This window comes from Chiloscyllium punctatum, chromosome 3, assembly GCF_047496795.1.
Source record: "Chiloscyllium punctatum isolate Juve2018m chromosome 3, sChiPun1.3, whole genome shotgun sequence".
Classification (NCBI taxonomy): Eukaryota; Metazoa; Chordata; class Chondrichthyes; order Orectolobiformes; family Hemiscylliidae; genus Chiloscyllium; species Chiloscyllium punctatum.
Window position 1 is genome coordinate 10,874,316 of NC_092741.1, and position 21,790 is coordinate 10,896,105.

A 21,790-nucleotide genomic window follows, 5' to 3' on the forward strand; every position below is an offset into this window, starting at 1 on the left:
TCTGTCCACATGTGCATCTATCGTGGCTGTATGCGTGTGTTTTTCTAAACAACCGTGTGCATGACTATGTGCCTCTCCATCTGAGCATTGGAATGTGTATTTGTACATGTGCCACTGTGTTTGTGTGTGTCTGTCAGCATGTGTATTGATCATGGGCAATGTTTGACCTTTGTATGAGCATGAAAGCTCTCATATGTTAATTATTTATTCTCTAAAACGCTGACAGGGGCATGGTACATGTTGCTGGATTTTTCCCATTTTGATGCTTAAATGTGCCACCATCAGCATACTACATGATCAGCTACCAACCCCAAACTACAATCTTCCAGTTCCCTGTTGCCCAGGCCTTCCAGATCCCTCCCTCCTATTTTTCAAATTACCTCACATCATTCCCTGCTACCTTCAATGATTTGTGCGCCTATGCACTCAAATCCCTCTGCACACACTGCCTTTAGAATTATAAAAGCAAGTTACTGCGAATGCTGGAATCTGAAACCAAAAGAGAAAATGCTGGAAAATCTCAGCAGGTCTGGCAGCATCTGTAAGGAGAGAAAAGAGCTGACGTTTCGAGTCTAATGTCAGCTCTTTTCTCTCCTTACATATGCTGCCAGACCTGCTGAGATTTTCCAGCATTTTCCCTTCTGCCTTAGGAATTGTATGATTTATTTTAAATTGTCTCTCATCGTTCTTCACACTTCTCTCCCTTGTCTACCCATTTCACAAGTCCTTTGACAAAGGGTCAGTTAGACTTGAAATGACAGCTCTTTTCTCTCCTTATGGATGCTGCAAGACTTGCTGAGATTTTCCACAAGTCCACAAGAGATTTTTGGTTCCACATTTTTGGAAACAAGGTTCAGACAGAGCAGTGGAGGGATACAGGATAGCCAGAAGGGACCTGAAGAAAGGGATTAGGAGAGCTAAGAGAGGGCATGAAAAATCCCTGGCGGATAGGATCAAGGATAACCCCAAGGCATTCTATGCGTATGTGAGAAACCTGAGAATGACGAGAACGAGGGTAGGTCCGATCAAGGACAGTGGTGGGAGACTGTGTATTGAGTCGGAAGAGATAGGAGAGGTCTTGAACAAGTACTTCTCTTCAGTATTTACGAACGAGAGGGACTGTATTGTCGAAGAGGAGAGTGTGAAACGGACTGATAAGCTAGAAGAGATATCTGTTAGGAAGGAAGATGTGTTGGACATTTTGAACAACTTGAGGATAGACAAGTCCCCCGGGCCTGACGGGATATATCCTAGGATTATGTGGGAAGCAAGAGAGGAAATTGCAGTACCGTTGGCAATGATCTTCTCGTCTTCACTGGCAACGGGGGTGGTACCAGGGGACTGGAGAGTAGCAAATGTTGTGCCCCTGTTCAAAAAAGGGAATAGGGATAACCCCGGGAATTACAGGCCAGTTAGTCTTACTTCTGTGGTAGGCAAAGTAATGGAAAGGGTACTGAGGGATAGGATTTACGAGTATCTGGAACGGCACTGCTTGATTAGGGACAGCCAGCACGGATTTGTGAAGGGTAGGTCTTGCCTTACAAGTCTTATTGAATTCTTCGAGGAGGTGACCAAGCATGTGGATGAGGGTAGAGCAGTGGATGTAGTGTACATGGATTTTAGTAAGGCATTTGATAAGGTTCCCCATGGTAGGCTTATGCGGAAAGTCAGGAGGCATGGGATAGAGGGAAATTTGGCCAATTGGATAGAAAACTGGCTAACCGGTCGAAGGCAGAGAGTGGTAGTAGATGGTAAATATTCAGCATGGAGTCCAGTTACAAGTGGAGTTCCGCAGGGATCAGTTCTGGGTCCTCTGCTGTTTGTAATTTTTATTAATGACTTAGATGAGGGAGTCGAAGGGTGGGTCAGTAAATTTGCAGATGATACAAAGATAGGTGGAGTTGTGGACAGTGAGGAGGGCTGTTGTTGGCTGCAGAGGGACTTAGATAAGATGCAGAGCTGGGCTGAGGAGTGGCAGATGGAGTTCAACCCTGCCAAGTGTGAAGTTGTCCATTTTGGAAGAACAAATAAGAATGCGGAATACAGGGTTAATGGTAGGGTTCTTGGTCAGGTGGAGGAACAGAGGGATCTTGGGGTCTATGTACATAGATCTTTGAAGGTTGCCACTCAGGTGGATAGAGTTTGTAAGAAGGCCTATGGAGTATTATCGTTCATTAGCAGAGGGATTGAATTCAAGAGTCGTGAGGTGATGTTGCAGCTGTACAGGACTTTGGTTAGGCCACATTTGGAGTACTGTGTGCAGTTCTGGTCGCCTCACTTTAGGAAAGATGTGGAAGCTTTGGAGAGGGTGCAGAGAAGATTTACCAGGATGTTGCCTGGAATGGAGAGTAGGTCGTACGAGGATAGGTTGAGAGTTCTCGGCCTTTTCTCGTTGGAACGGCGAAGGATGAGGGGTGACTTGATAGAGGTTTATAAGATGATCAGAGGAATAGATAGAGTAGACAGTCAGAAACTTTTTCCCCGGGTACAACAGAGTGTTACAAGGGGATATAAATTTAAGGTGAAGGGTGGAAGGTATAGGGGAGATGTCAGGGGTGGGTTCTTCACCCAGAGAGTGGTGGGGCATGGAATGCGCTGCCCGTGGGAGTGGTAGAGTCAGATTCATTGGCGACCTTTAAGCGGCATTTGGATAGGTACATGGATGGGTGCTTAATCTAGGATAGAAGTTCGGCACAACATCGTGGGCAGAAGGGCCTGTTCTGTGCTGTATTGTTCTATGTTCTATGTTCTAAGTCCTTTTCTGGTTCTCTGTCCCCACAGCATTTTCAGTGTATATTCTCTGTCTGAGAAGTGTCAGGAATAAACTCTTCAGGTTTTTGTTTTGGAATGTGTGGGCAGTTTATTTAAACACACTATTTCAAATACTTTGTCATCTATATACATGTGATAACTTTAAGGCACCAACTCGTGTGCAGCTCGTGGAGAACCCAGAATGCTGTGCAGTCATGTCATTTAGGCAGGGCATTGTTCAGGAGGTGAGTTATTCACTGCAACATTCCCAGCCTCTGACCTTCTTTGTATTCACAGGACCTTTATGGCTCATTCAGTTCATTTTTGGTCAATTAGTGACCCCCAGAATATTGATGATGAGGATTTTAGTAACTGTAATCCCATCAACTGTCACAGGGAAATTTTTAAGTTCTTTCTTGTTGGACATTCTACAATGAGACCATAGGATATAGGAGCAGAATGAAGCCATTCTCTGTCTTAAATAAACATGCCTCTACAGCCTCAGTTCCACAGATTCACCACCCTCTGGCTGAAGAAATTCCTCCTCATCTCATTTCTACACTTTGAGGCCCTTCACTCTGAAGCTGTGCCCTCAGGTCCTAGTCTCTCCAACTAGTGGAAACACCTTCTCCACATCCACTCAATCCAAGCGCCTCAGTATTCTGCGAGTTTCAGTCAGATCCCCGTTATCCATCTAAAGTCCATCGAGTAAAGATTCAGAGTTCTCATTTGTTCCTCATATGACAAGCCTTTCATCCCCATGGTTATTCTTTTAGGTTAGTGAACAGTCCCACTTCTGACCTTAGGAGGAAGGGGGAGCCATTGAAAATCAAACGATTCAAAGAGCTGTCAGTTTCTTAACAACCAAACAACACGAGGTATTTTAGTTTTGCAGTTTGTGCATGTTTTTGGTTTCCATTCCTAATTGCCCCTTGAGAGCATTTAGTAATCACCATATGGCTGGAGGTCTGGAGTCACGTGTAGACCAGACTGAGAAAGGATGGCAGATTCCCTTCCTGAAGGAGATTTTGTTTCTCTAAACAATTGTTGATGGTTTCATGGTCACAATCACTACAACTGGGACTAAATTTGAGTTAATTAATTGAATTTAACGTTCCCTAGCTGCTGTGGTGGAATTTGAACCCACATTTTCCAAAGCATTAGTATGGGCCTCAGGATTTATCAGTCCAGTGACATTACCATTATGTCAACACTCCCTGTAGTCACATACAAAAACATACTCTGTAACCAAACACTTAAAGTACACATTCAGTCACATATAGGTATATCTGTCTGCAAACTTTATTGTCAGGATATATTACAAGGCTCCCGTACAAGAATGAATACATAACTATTTCAATCAAATTTGTGAGTGGACTCCTTAAGACAGAACCATCACAGGTGAATCTGCCCCTTAAAGGTGTCAAGATGATGTACATCAGCGACACTCCCAAAGGGCATCATAATGTTATTAAGATTGTCTTATTGGTGTGAACCTGAATGAACCACTAGTATTGAAAACAGTATCAAAAAAGGTCTGGTTTTCAGTGGGCTGTAAAGTGTTGAATATAAATTTCATTGTTCTTTCACCGACTTCAGAAAGGAGGCACTGGAAGCTTTGCATGTACTGTTTTGACAGATCTGAGTGTTTTGAGAATGGGAAAGGACTGGAAGATCCACTTCAATGAACAGGGGCTTCCACTATAAATTCTTGTTCTCAGCTTCAAATCAACTTGCCTGGAGCCACATAATGGGTTTCTCCTGATGGGAGTGGAGGCTAGCATGAGATGTTTCTGCAGTTTTCAACCTCTTATAGCCTTGAATCCCACTAGTCATCACTGGGCTGATATTACTGTGGACAACACTAATGTGACAGTTCTGTATTGTGTTTGGGAGTAAATATCTCATTTAAGCTCAGTGTAGAAACCTCATCTCACTAGTTAAAGGGGCATACCCATTTCCTGCAAGTATTAAGTGTCACCAATGGATATCTTCCCATTTCAATCCGGTTGAATGGTCAAACTTAAAGCAGAAGTCATTCTGATTGACCCTTCTGATAGTTGGGCTCCATTTCATCTCTGTGCACCTTATAACAACCTATTCTGTCTGGATTACAATGATGTCATCAACCAAATTCTTTTAAAGAGAAATATACATTGAACATTTTCCAATTGATTGAAGGCTAGGGCCCTGGAGCTGTGAACTCCATCATGTAAGGGATCATTCTCACTGTAAGAGAAATCCCCAATGCCTGGAGGGGGTTATGATAGAAAGATTATCCCACCCCCACCCTGCTGTAAGGAGAGATCTCCCTCACTGTAAAGGGTCCAATGAACTGATCCTGAACAAAGATCTCCCTGATAGTAATAGGTTGCTGTGGATACATCAGCATCACTGTAAGGTTCACGGAGAGATCTCCTTTATTCTAAGAGAACCTGATGGTGGGATATTGCTTACTTCAGGGGCTTCTGAGGGAGGAGGATCCTATATAAAGGGATCTTGATGGGGAGATCTCCTTCATTGTAAATGGTCCAGCTAGAGAGATCTCCTTTACTTAGAAGGGGACTGATGGATACACCTCTGTACGCAACTAGATAAATAAAACAATTATACAGACATCACAGCTGGTTTCAGAGTTGTAAACTTTAAGACTGTACATCCATGAACAAGGCAGACATGTTGAGTGAGGCAGGAATCAACTCCCTTCCATACTTTCCCTTCATCCTCCATAGCTGTTGAGATCGTAAAGGACTGACTCTTCCCTGCTGCTTCATTGTTTCAAGGGAAATGTAGTAAAGAATGGTTCAAGGTTAGAATTCAATAACTCGGATGCAACAGTCTCTCTCTGCCTCTGCTTTTTGCTGGATTTGATTTGCACTCTGCCTCTGAGTCCTCTGATTAGATGCTGACCAATGTATCGATCATACTGTAGAAAGAAACAGAAATTCCACAGGCTGAAACTTAGTTTAATGGCCAGATTTACATTGAATTACATATAATTTTACAGACCAGAGAAAGAAATTACACATGACTAGACTGCTGTTTATTACCTAGCCTTCTTTAACAGTCTATTCCTTTCTCCCTTGTGTACCTTTCTAACTTCACCTTGAGTGCCATTACAAGTCACACAACTCCCAATCTCAATGAATAGCATTTGGCTCCTGACCTCATTGCAGTTTTGGTTCAAACATTGACAAAAGAGCTGAATTCCAGAGGTGAAGTGAGAGTCACAGCCCGTGATATCAAGGCTGTACTTGACTGAGTGTCACATCCTATTCAATAGGAATCATAAGGAAAACCCATTGCCAGTTGGAGACTATTCTAACACACAGGAAGATGTTTGTGGCTGTTAGAGGTCAGTCATTTCAGTTTCAGGACATCTCTGTAGGGATTCCTGAGGGTAGCGTTCTAGGCCCAACCATCTTCAGCTGTGTTATCAATGACCTTCCGAAAATCCAAAATTTATTGGAAACTTGTGGCATAATTTCTAATCTCCTCTCATCCATAACTAGCTCATTCTGGGAACCTGGGCCTCACCCCCTTTAGTGGTCCCGAAGTTTAACTCCTTTCAGTCAATGTGTGGTTCACTGAAATGCTTCCTTACCAATATAGGTAGTAGAAAAATGACATCAGGTAGAAGGACATCTTGCACCAAGCTTCCTTCTGGCAGTAGTTCAGTGTCTCATCATTCATCACTGTCACAGGATCGTACATTAACTCATTACTGTCTGTGGGGTTGTGAAAATATCTGCAATACACAAAGGGCACAGTCACCTGCTGAGATTTACCTCCTTGCAATTCCCACTCCATACCCTTCCCTGTCTCCAACCTCTTTCCTCCCTAACACCAAACTCTTTGGTCACTCCCACACTTCCTTTCTTTGGCTCAGCAGTCAATTGAAATGGTACTGAGTCTGTAATAAGGGAAATGGGAGGGGATTAAATGAATAGGATGAAATTCCTGATGATGGGGATGAAAAGCTGGAATTCCCAGAATCCCTCTTCCCACAGCCATGACCCCCAGGAAACCTAACCCTGGGATCACCCTCCACTATTTCTCTTCCGACAATCTCCCTACAATTTTTCTCCTGGTGATTTCCTCTCTCCTTGCAGTCCCTCTCTGCTCTGTCTCTCTGTCTCTCTGTCTCTCTCTCGCGCTCGCGCTCGCGCTCGCTCTCTCTCTCTCGCTCTCTCTCTCACCCTGCATGATTTGGAGGTGCTGGTGTTTGACTGAGGTATACAAAGTTAAAAATCACACAACACCAGGTTATAAGCCAACAGGTTTATTTGGAGTACTAGCTTTCAGAGCCCTGCTTCTTTGTCAGATGGTTGTGAAATATAAGATTGTAGGACACAGAATTTACAGCAAAAGTTTACAGTGTGATGTAAAACTGAAATTATATATGGAAAAGACCCAGATTGTTTGTTAAGTCTCTCACCTTTTCAAATGAACAAGTTGGTTTCAGTTCTTTCATATGTAAATTCCAGAACTTTCTTAAAGTTACATTCTCAAGTGATCTTTAACAATAAGCAATAGGTGCAGGAGTAGGCCATTCTGCCCTTTGAGCCTGCACCACCATTCAATATGATCATGGCTGATCATCCTTAATCAGTATTCTGTTCCTGCCTTATCTCCATAACCCTTGATTCCACAATCCCTGAAAGCTCTATCCAACTCTTTCTTAAATGAATCCAGAGACTGGGCCTCCACTGCCCTCTGGGGCAGAGCATTCCACACAGCCACCACTCTCTGGGTGAAGAAGTTTCTCCTCATCTCTGTCCTAAATGGTCTACCCCATATTTTTAAGCTGTGTCCTCTGGTTTGGCACTCACCCATCAGCGGAAACATGTTTCCTGCCTCCAAAGTGTCCAATCCTTTAATAATCTTATATGTCTCAATCAGATCCCCTCTCAGTCTTCTAAACTCAAGGGTATACAAGCCCAGTCGCTCCAGTCTTTCAGTGTAAGGTAGTCCCGCCATTCCAGGAATTGACTCATGAACCTATGCTGCACTCCCTCAATAGCCAGAATGTCTTTCCTCAAATTTGGAGACCAGAACTGCACACAGTACTCCAAGTGTGGTCTCACCAGGGCCCTGTACAGCTGCAGAAGAACCTCTTTGCTTCTAAATAGGTGCTATGTTGGCCTAGATAATGCATTGAAGATGTGAGGTGTCCTGTGTGAGACTGTGGGTCAATGCTCAGACTGATTCTAAAAAAGGGGTTTACAGAATCTTACATAGATTTAACATTTTTTGAGCAAAATAAAATGTAATTCTGCAAGTACAAATTCACCCGACAAACATATATGTGTTTATGTGCATGTGGGTGTGTGTGCGGGGGGGTATGAGTGTCTGTGAGAGAGTGTGTGTATATGTATGAGTGTAAGTGTAAAGAGATATATGTCTGTGAGAGGGTGCTTGTGAGAGTGTGGGAGTATATGTGTGACCGTATGAGAGACAGCTTGGGTATGAGAGAGGGTCTGCGTTAGTGTATGGGTCTGTAGGAGTGTTTGTGTGTGTGTCTGCCTGTGAGTGTCTGTCTGTCTGATGACTGTGTGTGTGCAATGCAGTGTAGTGGGATCACCTGTAATGTGACATGAACCCAAGGTCCCAGTTGAGGGCCTCCCCACGGGTACCAAACTTGGCTATCATCCTCTGCTAGGCCACTTTGCGTTATTGCCTGTCCCAATGTCCGCCTAGGAGGATGGTCACCTGAAGGTCCGAGGTCAAATGTCCTGGATGGCTAAAGTGTTCTCCAACTAGGAGGGAACACTCCTGTCTGTTGATTGTTGTGCAGGCCCATTCATCTGTTGTCATAGCCTTGCTTGGTCTCCCCAATGTACCAGGCCTCAGGGCATCCTTGCCTGCAGCATATGAGATAGACAACATTAGCCGAGTCACAGGAGTACCCGCCACGTACATGATGGGTGGTGTCCCCACGTGTAGTGGTGGTATCCGTGCCAAACTCTACAGCGTCTACCATGACATAGTTGTATGAAGTTGTCCTGAAAGCCAAGTAGTTTGCTGCAAACGATGATCTGTTTGAGGTTTGGCGGTTGTTTAAAAGTGAGAAGTGGAGGTGTGGGGAAGGTCTTGGCGAGGTGCTTATCCTCATTGATCATGTGCTGCAGGCTGAGAAGAACATGGCATAATTTTTCAGTTCCTGGGAAGTACTGGACAATGAAGTGTACCCTGTCAGTTGCGTGTCTGTCTCCTGAGGAGGTCATTACGGTTCCTTGCTGTGGCACATCAGAACTGGCGGTCAATGAGTTGAGAATTGTACCCTGAACAGACAGACTCACACAGGACACCTCACACCTTCAATGCATTATCTGGACCAATGTGGCACCTATTGTTAAAGTTCACTTGAGAATGTAACTTTAAGAAAGTTCTGGAATTTACAAATGAAAGAACTGAAACCAACATGCCCATTGCAAAAGATGAGAGACTTAACAAACAATTCAGGTCTTTTTCAATATATAGTTTCAATTACATTCCATTGTAAACTTCTGCTATAAAGTCTGTGCCTACAATCTTATACTCCACACCACCTGATGAAGGAGCAGCGCTCCGAAAGCTAGTGCTTCCACATAAACCTATTGGACTATAACATGGTGTGGTGGGATTTTTAACTTTGTCTCTCCCTGCAGTTTCTGTCCTGATGGTTTCTCTCTCTCTCTCTCTCTCTCTCTCTCTCTCTCCCCCTCTCCCTGCAGTCTATCTCAGTGATCTCTCTCCCTGCAGTGTCTCTCTGATGATCACTCTCTCTCTCTTTCTCTGTTTGCAGTCTCTCTTGAGATCTCTAACTTATTTAGAGTACAAATGAGGATCCTTACAACAACCCCTGGGGACTCTCGTACAAACCTTCCTCCAGCTCGGTAATATCATTAGTCATTAATCTCTGCTTCCTATCACTCAACCAAATTCATATCTATGTTGCTACTTGTCCATTTTATTCCATGACAGATCACTTTCTTCACAGTCAGTTAGGTCATCATTAATCCATGCCAGGTCAGTATTCTTTCTAACCAGGCTCCTGCGGGAGTCTTTATAAAAAGCCTCTAGAAATCCAAGTATGCTGTGTCATTGACTCTCCTTTATCAATCTTATTATGACAGCTTCAAAAAACCCCATCAAGTTCATCAAACACAATTTCCATTCACAAATTTCTCTCTCGCCCCAAGATTTCTCTTTTTTCCAAGATCTCGCTCTCTCTCTGTCTGTCTGTCTCTCTCTCTCTCTCTCCCACACTCCCCGGTGATCTCGATTCTCTCTCCCTGGTTCTTGCTGTCTCTGCCTGTGATATTTCTGTCACTCTGTCTCTCCCTGTTGATCTTGCTCTCTCTCTCTCTCTCTCCCTCCCCCAGGTAATCTCTCCCCAGTAATTTCTCTCCTACGATTCAACCTGGTTGGCTGACAATTGGGAAATGGAGTTCTCCTGTTGGCTGTGTTTTAGGAAATAAATAAGCTCTTTCAAAGAGAAACAGTGTCTGTGAGAAGGACAGCATTTGTTGCACATCCTGAATTACTCTTGAGAAGCCGATGACAAGCTAACTTTCTAACCACAGCAGTTCATCCCCATAATAAAGATCCCTGCTATGTTGGTGAATCAATCAAGAGTATTTTTTTCATTCATTCATCGGATGAGGGTGTCAGTGGCTAGACCAGCATTTATTGCCTATCTCTAATTACCCCAGAGGGCAATTAAGAGTCAACCACATTGCTGTGGGTCTGGAATCACATTTAGGCTTGACCAGGTAAGGAGATCAGATGAAGGACTTTTGCCCGAAATGTTAATTCTTCTGTTCCTCAGATGTTGCATGACCAGCGACCTGCTATGCTTTCCCACCACCACACTCTTGACTCTGATCTCCAGCATCTGCAGTCCCCGGTGAGGATAGCAGTTTCCTTCCTTAAAGACCAATGAGTTGTCTTTCCTGACAAATCAATTGCTTCATGATCATCATTAAATCTTTAAATCCAAATTTTTATTGAATTCAAAATCTAGGGCAGGACTTAAACCCAGATCATTAGCTGTGTCTCTGGATTAACAATCTAGCAATAATACAACTAGGCCATCACCTTCCCTTCTGACTCACCTCCAAAGGTTATAGAAGAGCAGAGGGATATTGAGACCAAGTGTCAGCCATTCTTGTGCACACAGGAACATGATACAGAACAATCCATGGATGGAATATTCTGGAAGCACCAACTACATCAGGATGGAAAAGGAATGTTAACACAAAATGTGACAATAATGTGACAAACCAACTAAAATCAACACATTCAAACATTAACCAGCAGGAAAGAGATAATTAGAATAAAAGATAAATTTGCTTTTTATAGTAAATACAATAAAGAAATGCCTCACATAGAAATATTTGTATCACTTCCCACTCAAATGTGGCATCATATGTTCTGTTATGAATTGGAGGTTCTGAGACTAGATGCAATTCAATCTCTTTACTTACTTTTTTCATTTCAGGTCACATGGGCAATTGTTAGAACTAAAGTTTTGTCAGGAAATCCAATGACACCATTTCAGAATATTGTCTGACTAATATACAAATGCAGGAATTGACCATCCTGTGCCTTCAGCCTGCTCCGTCATTGAATACTATCATGGCTGATCGGATTACTCTACTGTCCTGCATTTCACTGAAAATCTTTTACCCACTTCATCATCAAGAATCTTTCCACCTCTACCTTAAAAGTATTCAAAGACTCAGCTTTCATTGCATTTTGAGGAAGAGTGGTCCAAAAGCTCACAATGTTTTAAATGGGCAACATTTTTTTAACTGACCCCTAATTCTAGATTCTCCCACAAGAGTAAGTATCCTTTCCACCTACCTTCTCAAGACCCCTCCAGATCTTATATGTTTGAATCTAATCATTGTGCTTCGGAGGGTCGGTGTGGACTTATTGGGCTGAAGGGCTTGTTTCCACACTGGAAGTAATCTAATCTAATCTAATAGATTTCTCACCTTTCTGAACTCCGAGTGAGTACAAGTCTAATCTGCCCAACCTTTCCTCACAAACAACCAGCACTTTCTGAATATTCATCAAGAAAACCTTTTATGAACTGCTTCCAATGCCTTTTACATTTTGTGTAAATAAGGTGACCAATCCTGTGCACGGTACTCCAAGTGTGGTCTCACCAATGTCCTAAATAACTGGAGCAAATTTTCCTGACTAACATTCTACTCACAATCAAAGACAACATTCCAATAGATTTATTTGCTGTACGTGCATTCTAACCTTTTCCGTTGCATGTAGGAGGATGCCCAGATCCTTCTGCATCTCAAAGCTCTGCAATCTCTCACTATTTAAATAAAATGCTTCTTTATTATCATTCCTGCCAAAATGGACAATGTCACATTTTCCATGTTATACTGTTTGCCTCATTGCCCAAGCACCTGGCTTCAACAGCCATGCTCCCCAGACTCACTGACCACGCCTCCCAGACTTGGGAGACACTGACATTTTTGACAAACCCACCAACTCCCACAGCTACCTGGATTACACCTCTTCCCACCCGACCTCCTGCAAAAATGCCATCCCGTATTCCCAATTCCTCCGCCTCCGCCGTATCTGCTCCCAGGAGGACCAGTTCCACCACAGAACACACCAGATGGCCTCCTTCTTTAGAGACCGCAATTTCCCTTCCCCCGTGGTTAAAGATGCCCTCCAACGCATCTCGTCTACATCCCGCACCTCTGCCCTCAGACCACACCCCTCCAACCGTAACAAGGACAGAATGCCCCTGGTGCTCACCTTCCACCCTACCAGCCTTCGCATTGACCATATCATCCGCCGACATTTCTGCCATTTCCAAACAGACCCCACCAGCAGTGATATATTTCCCTCCGCACCCCTTTCCGCCTTCCACAAAGACCATTCCCTCCGTGACTACCTGGTCAGGTCCACGCCCCCCAACAACACACCCTCCCATCCTGGCACCTTCCCCTGCCACCACAGGAACTGTAAAACCTGCGCCCACACCTCCTCTCTCACCTCCATCCAAGGCCCCAAAGGAGCCTTCCACATCCATCAAAGTTTCACCTTCACATCCACCAATGTAATTTATTGTATCCGTTGCTCCCGATGCGGTCTCCTCTACATTGGGGAGACTGGATGCTTCCTCGCACAGCGCTTTAGGGAACATCTCTGGGACACCCGCAACAATCAACCACACCGCCCCGTGGCCCAACATTTCAACTCCCCCTCCCACTTTGCCGAGGGCATGGAGGTCCTGGGCCTCCTTCACCGCCGCTCCCTCACCACCAGACGCCTGGAGGAAGAACGCCTCATCTTCTGCCTCGGAACACTTCAACCCCAGGGCATCAATGTGGACTTCAACAGTTTCCTCATTTTCCCTCCCCCAACCTTACCACAGTTCCAAACTTCCAGCTCATCACTGCCCTCATGACCTGTCCTACCTGCCTATCTCCCTTCCCACCTATCTACTCCACTCCACTCCACCCTCGCCTCTGACCTATCACCTCCATCCCCATCCCCATTCACCTGTTGTACTCTTTGCTACCTTCTCCCCAGCCGCACCCCACTCCATTTATCTTTCTACCCTGGAGGCTTCCTGCCTCTATTCCTGATGAAGGGCTTTTGCCCGAAACATTGATTTTCCTGCTCCACGGATGCTGCCTGACCTGCTCTGCTTTTCCAGCACCACTCTGATCTAAACTGTGATCCAAAATAATCCTTTTAATAATTTATCTCAATGCTGATCGAAGCTTCTACCTCCAGCATGTTAAAGCTAGCAGCTTGGAGATTTACTGAAACAAGAAAGAAGTAAAGGTAAAGTCTCTACATTATTGGACTGTGAGAGAGAACCAGAGCTCCTAGCAGAAACCCATGCAAACACGAGGAGAATGAGTAAACCCCACGCTTACACTCACCCAGGTCCCTGGCACTGTGAGGCAGCACTGTTAATCACTGAGGCATTTGCAAATGCAATTATTAATTTTCTTTTGCACATGTTATTAACTTCATTACTAGTTCATATAATCTTGTTAAAAAGCATCCTAAATATTGACCAAATATGAACCAACAGCTTTCTTCTTCCTTATAGTCCAGTAAGTACCAATTCTAATTGGGTCAAACTGTTAGAAAAAGCAAATAAGCATCTCTTCCCCGCAGTCTGTTGCTCAGCCAATTCTCAGCCCTCCTGTTGAAAGTCACACTCAATGCTAAGTCACAACACAATGCATCAATTTATGTGCTCTGAAATTTAAAAAAGGTTAGCTCAGTCCCAGTTAGAGATAAAAGATGTTCATCTGGTTTCCTTTATGACCTAACCTCAGCTGCTATCAAACAGACAGCAATCTCTCAGCAGTCCCGTCAAAATCTGAAGAAGCCACTGAGTTAAAGGCTATAAGGGGTGGGAAACAAATACTGCTCTTGCAAGGAACACTCACAACTTATCAAAGAATTTTTAAAAAGCAGGCATTTGGAGAGTGAACCCCAGGTGACAAATACCCCTTTGCTTCCAGATGGACCCCGAATCTCATGACCATAGATCAACTCAAATGGACTAAAATCAGGAGATTCGTTTGAGGAATAATAAGAAATGTAATACTTTGTCTCAATCTTGATATTCATGACAAGGCCTGAATTATGGTTCTGACAGTCTGAGAGTATCTCTCTAAAGCTCCCTGTGTTTGTAGATTATATGCAGTTGACTTCAACTGTTTTATATGCAAACTGATAATAGAACACAGAACATAGAACATTACATCACAGTACAGGCCCTTTGGCCCTCGAGTTGTGCCGACCTGTGAAACCAATCTGAAGCCCATCTAATCTACACTATTCCATTTTCATCTATATGTTTATCCAATGACCATATAAATGCCCTTAAAGTTGGCGAGTTTACTACTGTTGCAGTCAGTGCATTCTACAACCCTAACCACCTCTGACTAAAGGAATTACTTCTGACATCTGTCCTATATCTATCACCCCTCAATTTAAAGCTATGTCCCCTTGTGCTAGCCATCACCATTCGAGGGAAAAGGCTCTCCCTGTCCACCCTATCTAACCCCGATTATCTTATATGTCTCAATGAAGTCACCTCGCAACCTTTTCTCTAACAAAAACAGCCTCAAGTCCCTCAGCCTTTCCTGATAAGACCTTCCCTCCATTCCAGGCAACATTCTAGTAAATCTCCTCTGAACTCTTTCTAAAGCTTCCACAACCTTCCTATAATGTGGTGACCAGAACTGTACACAATACTCCAAATGCAGCCGTACCACAATTTTGTACAACTGCAGCATGACCTTGTGGTTCCGAAGCTCAATCCCTCTACCAATAAAAGCTAACACACTGTATGCCTTCTTAACAACCCTATCAACCTGGGTGGCTACTTTTAGGCATCTACGTACATGGACACTGAGATCTCTCTGCTCATCTACACTACCAAGAACCTTACCATTAGCCCGGTACTCTTATTCCTGTTGCTCCTTCCAAATTGAATCACTTCACATTTTTCTGCATTAATCTTTATTTGCCACCTCTCAGCCCAGCTCTGCAGTTTATCTATGTCCCTCTGTAACTTGCAATATCCATCAACACTATCCATAACTCCACCGACCTTAGAGAATCCACAAATGTACCAACACATCCTTCTCTGCCCTCATCCAGGTCATTTATAAAAATGTAAAACAGCAGTGTCCCCAAAACAGATCTTTGTGGTACACCACTAGTAACTGAACTCCAGGATGAACATTTACCATCAACCACCACCCTCTGTCTTCTTTCAGCCAGCCAATTTCTGATCCAAACTACTAAATCACCCTCAATCCTATGCCTCTGTATTTTGTACAATAGCCTACCATGAGAAACCTTATCAAATGCCTTACTGAAATCCATATACATCAACCACTTTACCCTCATCCACCTGTTTGGTCACCTTCTCAAAGAACTCAATAAGGTTTGTGAGGCACGACTTACCCTTCACAAAACCGTGTTGACTATTCCCAATCGATTTATTCCTTTCTGAATGATTATAAATCCTATCTCTTATAACCTTTTCCAACACTCTAGCCACAACTGAAATAAGGCTCACTGGTCTATAATTACCAGAGTTGTCTCTACTCCCCTTCCTGAATAAGAGAACAATATTTGCTATCCTCCGGTATTCGGGCACTATTCCTGTCGACAATGACAACATAAAGATCAAAGGCAAAGGTTCAGCAATCTCCTCCCTGGCTTCACAGAGAATCCGAAGATAAATCCCATCCAGCCCAGGGGACTTAGCTATTTGCACACTTTCCAGAATTGCTAACACCTCCTCCTTGTGAACCTCAATCCCATCTAGTCTAGTAGCCTGTATCTCAGTATTCTCCTCAACATTCTCCTTTGACTTTGATAATGATCTTGTGGAAACCTTTAGACATAAGTTGAGGCCTTATCAGATTATATTCCAAATAGAAGTCTATAATGAGTAAATAAAACAGTGTGAACATTTCCTCTACTACCTTAGGTGCACTGTCCTCAAAAGAATAGCTTCTGGGAATCGAGTTCTTTTCCACAATTATTTGGATTTATTGATGTCCTACTTACATTTTTCCAATAGTCCTACACAGTGTACTAATGCTCAATGGAATAATTCTTCAAAAGTTGATATGGAAATCAAAGGTTTTGGTCTGATTACATGTCTAACTACATGACATCTTTATGAGGTCTTGACCATGTATATACTTGTTTATCAATGCTTGCGTGTTCTGTATTCCTATATGTTCTACCATAGGAATTTCATGTCTTATTTGTAATAGAAACCCCCATACAATATGTGAGCCGTACCACTATTTGATGAACATATGCCTGTCTACTCTGTATTACAAACCAGCCATCCAAACCCCTGAGCCCAAATGCAGCTCTTGTACTTCAATAATGTCTGCTGATATAGCATTCGCAAGCAATTATCCCCTAATTTAATGGTTAACATAATTAACATGACATTCGGAAGTTCTCTAAAGACTGTCAGAGACAATTCTGCCATCAGTGGGAAATCATTTGCAATTTCCAGGACTATTTCATATTTGCAGTACCAAACCTGGTGATTTCTCAGTTACTAATGCCACACCCCAATCCTCATTTCTCTATTTCAAAATAATCCCAACCAAGGGTCCGCAATCTCCTATCATAAACACCCAAGTGCACTGATGCCCCTATTCCTGGGATCATCACAAAAGTTAATGATTTAATCAAAGTATGTAAAGTCGTCAATCTACCTGTCTGATAGTCTCAGGTTAACAGAAATCACTGATCGGATTCTGGATTAGTGGTGCTGGAAGAGCACAGCAGTTCAGGCAGCATCCAAGGAGCTTCGAAATCAACGTTTCGGGCAAAAGCCCTTCATCAAGAATAAAGGCAGTGAGCCTGAAGCGTGGAGAGATAAGCTAGAGGAGGATGGGGGTGGGGAGAAAGTAGCATAGAGTACAATGGGTGAGTGGGGGAGGAGATGAAGGTGATGGGTCAAGGAGGAGAGGGTGGAGTGGATAGGTGGAAAAGGAGATAGGCAGGTAGGACAAGTCCGGACAAGTCATGGGGACAGTAACTGAGCTGGAAGTTTAGAACTAGGGTGAGGTGGGAGAAGGGGAAATGAGGAAACTGTTGAAGTCCACATTGATGCCCTGGGGTTGAAGTGTTCCGTGGCGGAAGATGAGGCGTTCTTCCTCCAGGCGTCTGGTGGTGAAGGAGCGGCGGTGAAGGAGGCCCAAGACCTCCATGCCCTCGGTAGAGTGGGAGGGGGAGTTGAAATGTTGGGCCACGGGGCGGTGTGGTTGATTGGTGCGGGTGTCCCGGAGATGTTCCCTAAAGCGCTCTGCTAGGAGTCACCCAGTCTCCCCAATGTAGAGGAGACCGCATCGGGAGCAACGGATACAATAAATGATATTGGTGGATGTGCAAGTAAAACTTTGATGGATGTGGAAGGCTCCTTTAGGGCCTTGGATAGAGGTGAGGGAGGAGGTGTGGGTTTTACAGTTCCTGTGGTGGCAGGGGAAAGTGCCAGGATTGGAGGGTGAGTTGTTTGAAGGCGTGGACCTGACCAGGTAGTCGCAGAGGGAACGGTCTTTGCGGAAGGCGGAAAGGGGTGGGGAGGGAAATATATCCCTGGTGATGGGGTCTGTTTGGAGGTGTCGGAAATGTCGGCAGATGATTTGGTTTATGCGATGGTTGGTAGGGTGGAAGGTGAGCACCAGGGGCGTTCTGTCCTTGTTACGGTTGGAGGGGTGGGGTCTGAGGGCGGAGGTGCGGGATGTAGACGAGATGCGTTGGAGGGCATCTTTAACCACGGGGGAAGGGAAATTGCGGTCTCTAAAGAAGGAGGCTATCTGGTGTGACAGTCTTTCGGTGCATCCCTGACCTTCTGTCCTCCAATCTCCTTCTTTCCAGCTTCTCAGTGCTTTGCCAGGGATCCAGGGCATATACGCATTAAAACATTTAATTTGACAGTCACTGGTCAATGACAACAGCATCCAGCAAATGGTGGAGGAAAATTACTGGCTGTCTCCAGACCAAGTTATTTGCTGTAAGGATAGAAACAGAACTTCCTTCTTCTTGTCTGGAAAATATCTGCTACTGTATTGTTCAAACAAACAAGCTGCCCAGGACACAATCAAAGAGTTATTGCCAGACTGATGATCTCTCGCACCCACAATTGGTCACAACTACATAAAGCAATCAGCAATCTGTTACTGGCCAAAACTCACGGAACACACACTCAGTATTTTGCACCTTGTCTCTCCTCCACAATGACTTGCGAAGCAAGACTGCAATGAAATCTCAAAAACTTCCAGCATGATGCTTTTAAAATTGCAACAATTCCAACCCTGGTCTTAGATTTAAAACAATTCTTCCCTCATTTTAGACCACAATCAAAAACAACAAAAAATTTAAAAAGTCACAGTCTTTAAACCCTCCACACTGAACCCATCAAATGTTCCCAGGACATGTACATTACAGTGTTAGATAGAGAGTAAAGTTCCTTCCACTCTCTAAAATGGAAAGGTAGGCTTTTACTACACTAAGGAGAAAGTGAGGACTGCAGATGCTAGAGATCAAAGTTGAGAGTGTAGCGCTGGAAAAGCACAGCCGGTCAGGCAGCATCCGAGGAACAGGAGAATCGACATTTCGGGCTTAAGCCCTTCATCAGGAATGAGGCTTGTGGGCCAGGGGGCTGAGGGATAAATGGGACAGGGTGGGGCTGGGGGAAGGTAGTTGGGAATGCGATAAGTAGATGAAGGTGGGGGAGAAGGTGATAGGTTGGAGAGGTAGCTGGAGCTGATAGGTGGGAAAGACAATGGGCGGGTCAAGGGGACAGTGCCAAGTTGGAGGCTTGGAACTGGGATATGGTGGAGGGAAGGGAAATGAGGAAACTGGTGAAATCCACATTAATTCCCTTTGGTTACAGGGTCCCAGGGCTGAAGATGAGGCATTCTTCCTCCAGGCATTGGATGGTAAGGGTTTGTCGATGCAGGAGGCCCAGGACCTGTATGTCCTTGGCGGAGTGGGAGGGGGAGTTGAAGTGTTCAGCCATGGGGTGGTGGGGTTGGTGGGTGTGGGTGTTCCAGAGATGTTCTCTGAAATGATCCACAAGTAGGTGTCCTGTCTCCCCGATGTAGAGGAGACCACATCGGGTGCAACAGATAGAGTAGATGACATTTATGGAGATGCAGGTACATTTTTGTCAAATGTGGAAGGGTCCTTTGGGGCCTTGGGTGAAGGTGAGGGGAGTGGTGTGAGCGCAGGTTTGCACTTACTGTGGTGGCAAGGGAAGGTGCCAAGAGTGGGGTGAGGGTTGGTGGGGGTGCCTGGATCTGACGAAGGAGTCTCAGAGGGAATGGTCTCTCCAGAACATAGATGGGGGGGGGAGGGAAATATATCCCTAGTGGTGGGGTCTGTTTGTAGGTGGAAGAAGTGGCAGAGGATGATGCGATGTATTCAGAGGTTGGTGGGGTGGAGGTGAGGACGTGGGGGGCGGGTTCTGACCTAGTTGCGATTGGAGAGGTGGGGTTCAAAGGCAGAGGAGCCGGAAGTGGAGGAGGTGCACTGGAGGGCATCATTGACTACATGGAACAGGAAATTGCAGTCTTTGAAGAAGGAGGCCATCTGGGATTTTCTATGGTGGAATTGGTCACCCTGGGAACAGAGGCAGTGGTGATGAAGAAATTGGGAATAAGGCATTTTTACAGGAGGCAGAGTAGAAGGAGGTGTAGTCCAGGTAGCTGTGGGAGTCAGTGGGCTTGTAGTCAGATGTCTGTGGTTAGTCGGTCACCGGAAATGGAGATGGAGAGGTCCAGGAAGGGGAGGGAGGTAGCCAAGATGGTCCAGATGAATTTGAGGTCAGGGTGAAAGGTGTTAGTGAAGTTGATGAACTGTTCAACCTCCTCGTGGGAGCACATGCTGGCCCGATACCATCATCGATGTAGCGGAGGAAAAGGTGAGATGGTAACAGTATAGCTGTGGAAGATGGACTGTTCCACATACCCGACAAAGAAGCAGGCATCAAACACTCTAAGGTGTGGCATGGCATTAGTTACAGAGTAAAGCTCCATCTAGTCTTTTTTGTTAAAACTTAAAGTAAATCTGCCTTTACACTATCCCCATGAAACACCTCCAGGAAAGGTAAAGCACAGGGTTAGTTACAGAGTAAAGCTCCCTCTACTTTTTGTTAAAATTGAAGATAATGTTCCCTCTGCACTATCCCCATCAAACACTCCGAGGACAGGTTCAGCAAGGGGTCAGCTATAGAGTCACCTTCGGGAAAGAGTCAGTTCTGGACCTGGGAGGAACAGCTTCTCTTCAAACAGCGCAGAGTGATGACACAGCAAAGCAGTAAGCTGATTGGTTGGTGAGTAATTTACATTCGGGGCAATGTTTAAATGGCTGAAGCTAAAACAAACATTATTTATTGGAATAAATATTATTTATTACCTGTATCTAGATTTGTTTTAGTCTAAGGCGTTAATTGTAAATTTAAGACACGTCAGGAGAGTATATCCGAGCAGAACATACTGCTTGTCACATGTGAGGAAACCTGGATGCTGCCAGTCTCCTGGATGACCACGTGTGCAGGAAGTGCTCCCAGCTGCAGAAGCTGGAACTCTGGGTCTCGGAGAGTGAGCAATAGCTGGAGACACTGTGGCACATCCACGAGACTGACAGTTACGTGGATAGCACATTTCAAGAGATGGTCACATTGCAGCCCAAGGGACTAGAGGAAAGAAGGGAATGGGTGACTGTTATGAAGTTGCAGATGGGTACTGTACCTTTAAGGGAGCTGAAACTTCTGGCTGGCACAGAGTGTGCTGAGCAATTTAAAAAGGTAACGTTTAGTTGTAACACAAGTAGCTACAGCTACGTTGCCATGGTACACAACAAATTCAAATTCAACCAATCAGTTTAAATTATGCCCCAGATACCAAAATCCAATCGAATTTGGATTTTACTATTTTGCATGACATCAAACCAATGAGCCGGTCCGAAGTTTTGGTGTATATAAAGTCGGGAATTTTGAACAGCTGGGGAGAACAGCAAAGAGCAGCCAAGCACCAACAGACAACCAGCAGAATAGCTCTCTGAAAGGTACCTGTCCATGAGAATGTTGTGCAGCAGAAGACCCAAGACCATCTCGTGGAATCTACAGAGGATGTTCGATATCCAAACATGACAACCGGTTTTGAAAATTTATCTGCCGTAAATTTAAGAGGGAATTTATCGGACCAGTATTGTAGAGTGGAAGGTAAAAATATGTTTAAGAGAAAGGAGTTGTAAACAGCTGTTGTTTAATGTTTTCTTTTGGGCTTAAAGAATTAAATTGTTAAAATGTTTTCTTTAAATAGTGACGTTTGGGATGGTTCATTGTCACTTATACTTTAACAGATTATGAGGCGAGGTGAGCTTCTCTGTCTGATTTAAATTAGCAGAAGGGTTTCCCTGATGTTGTATCAGTGACCACCAGGCAGGTAGTGCAGGAGTTCCCTGAGATCCCTCTCACTAACGTTTGGAAGCTGATAAGGGT

The 21,790-nt window shown here is 44.4% G+C and overlaps 1 protein-coding gene across 2 annotated transcripts in view; it reads right to left on the bottom strand.

Moving 5' to 3' along the window:
• Positions 1–4,040: 4,040 nt before the first annotated feature.
• cnih3 (cornichon family AMPA receptor auxiliary protein 3) overlaps positions 4,041–21,790 on the bottom strand; it is a 129,067-nt gene continuing 111,317 nt past the window's right edge. For both annotated transcript variants that reach the window (XM_072550479.1, XM_072550471.1), the window contains 3 exons: positions 10,851–10,963; positions 6,356–6,499; positions 4,041–5,677 (listed from right to left, as the gene is read on the bottom strand). In XM_072550479.1, the coding sequence (XP_072406580.1) occupies positions 5,650–5,677; positions 6,356–6,499; positions 10,851–10,963 (285 nt within the window). In that variant the 3' untranslated portion in view covers positions 4,041–5,649. The remainder of the gene's footprint in view (positions 5,678–6,355; positions 6,500–10,850; positions 10,964–21,790) is intronic.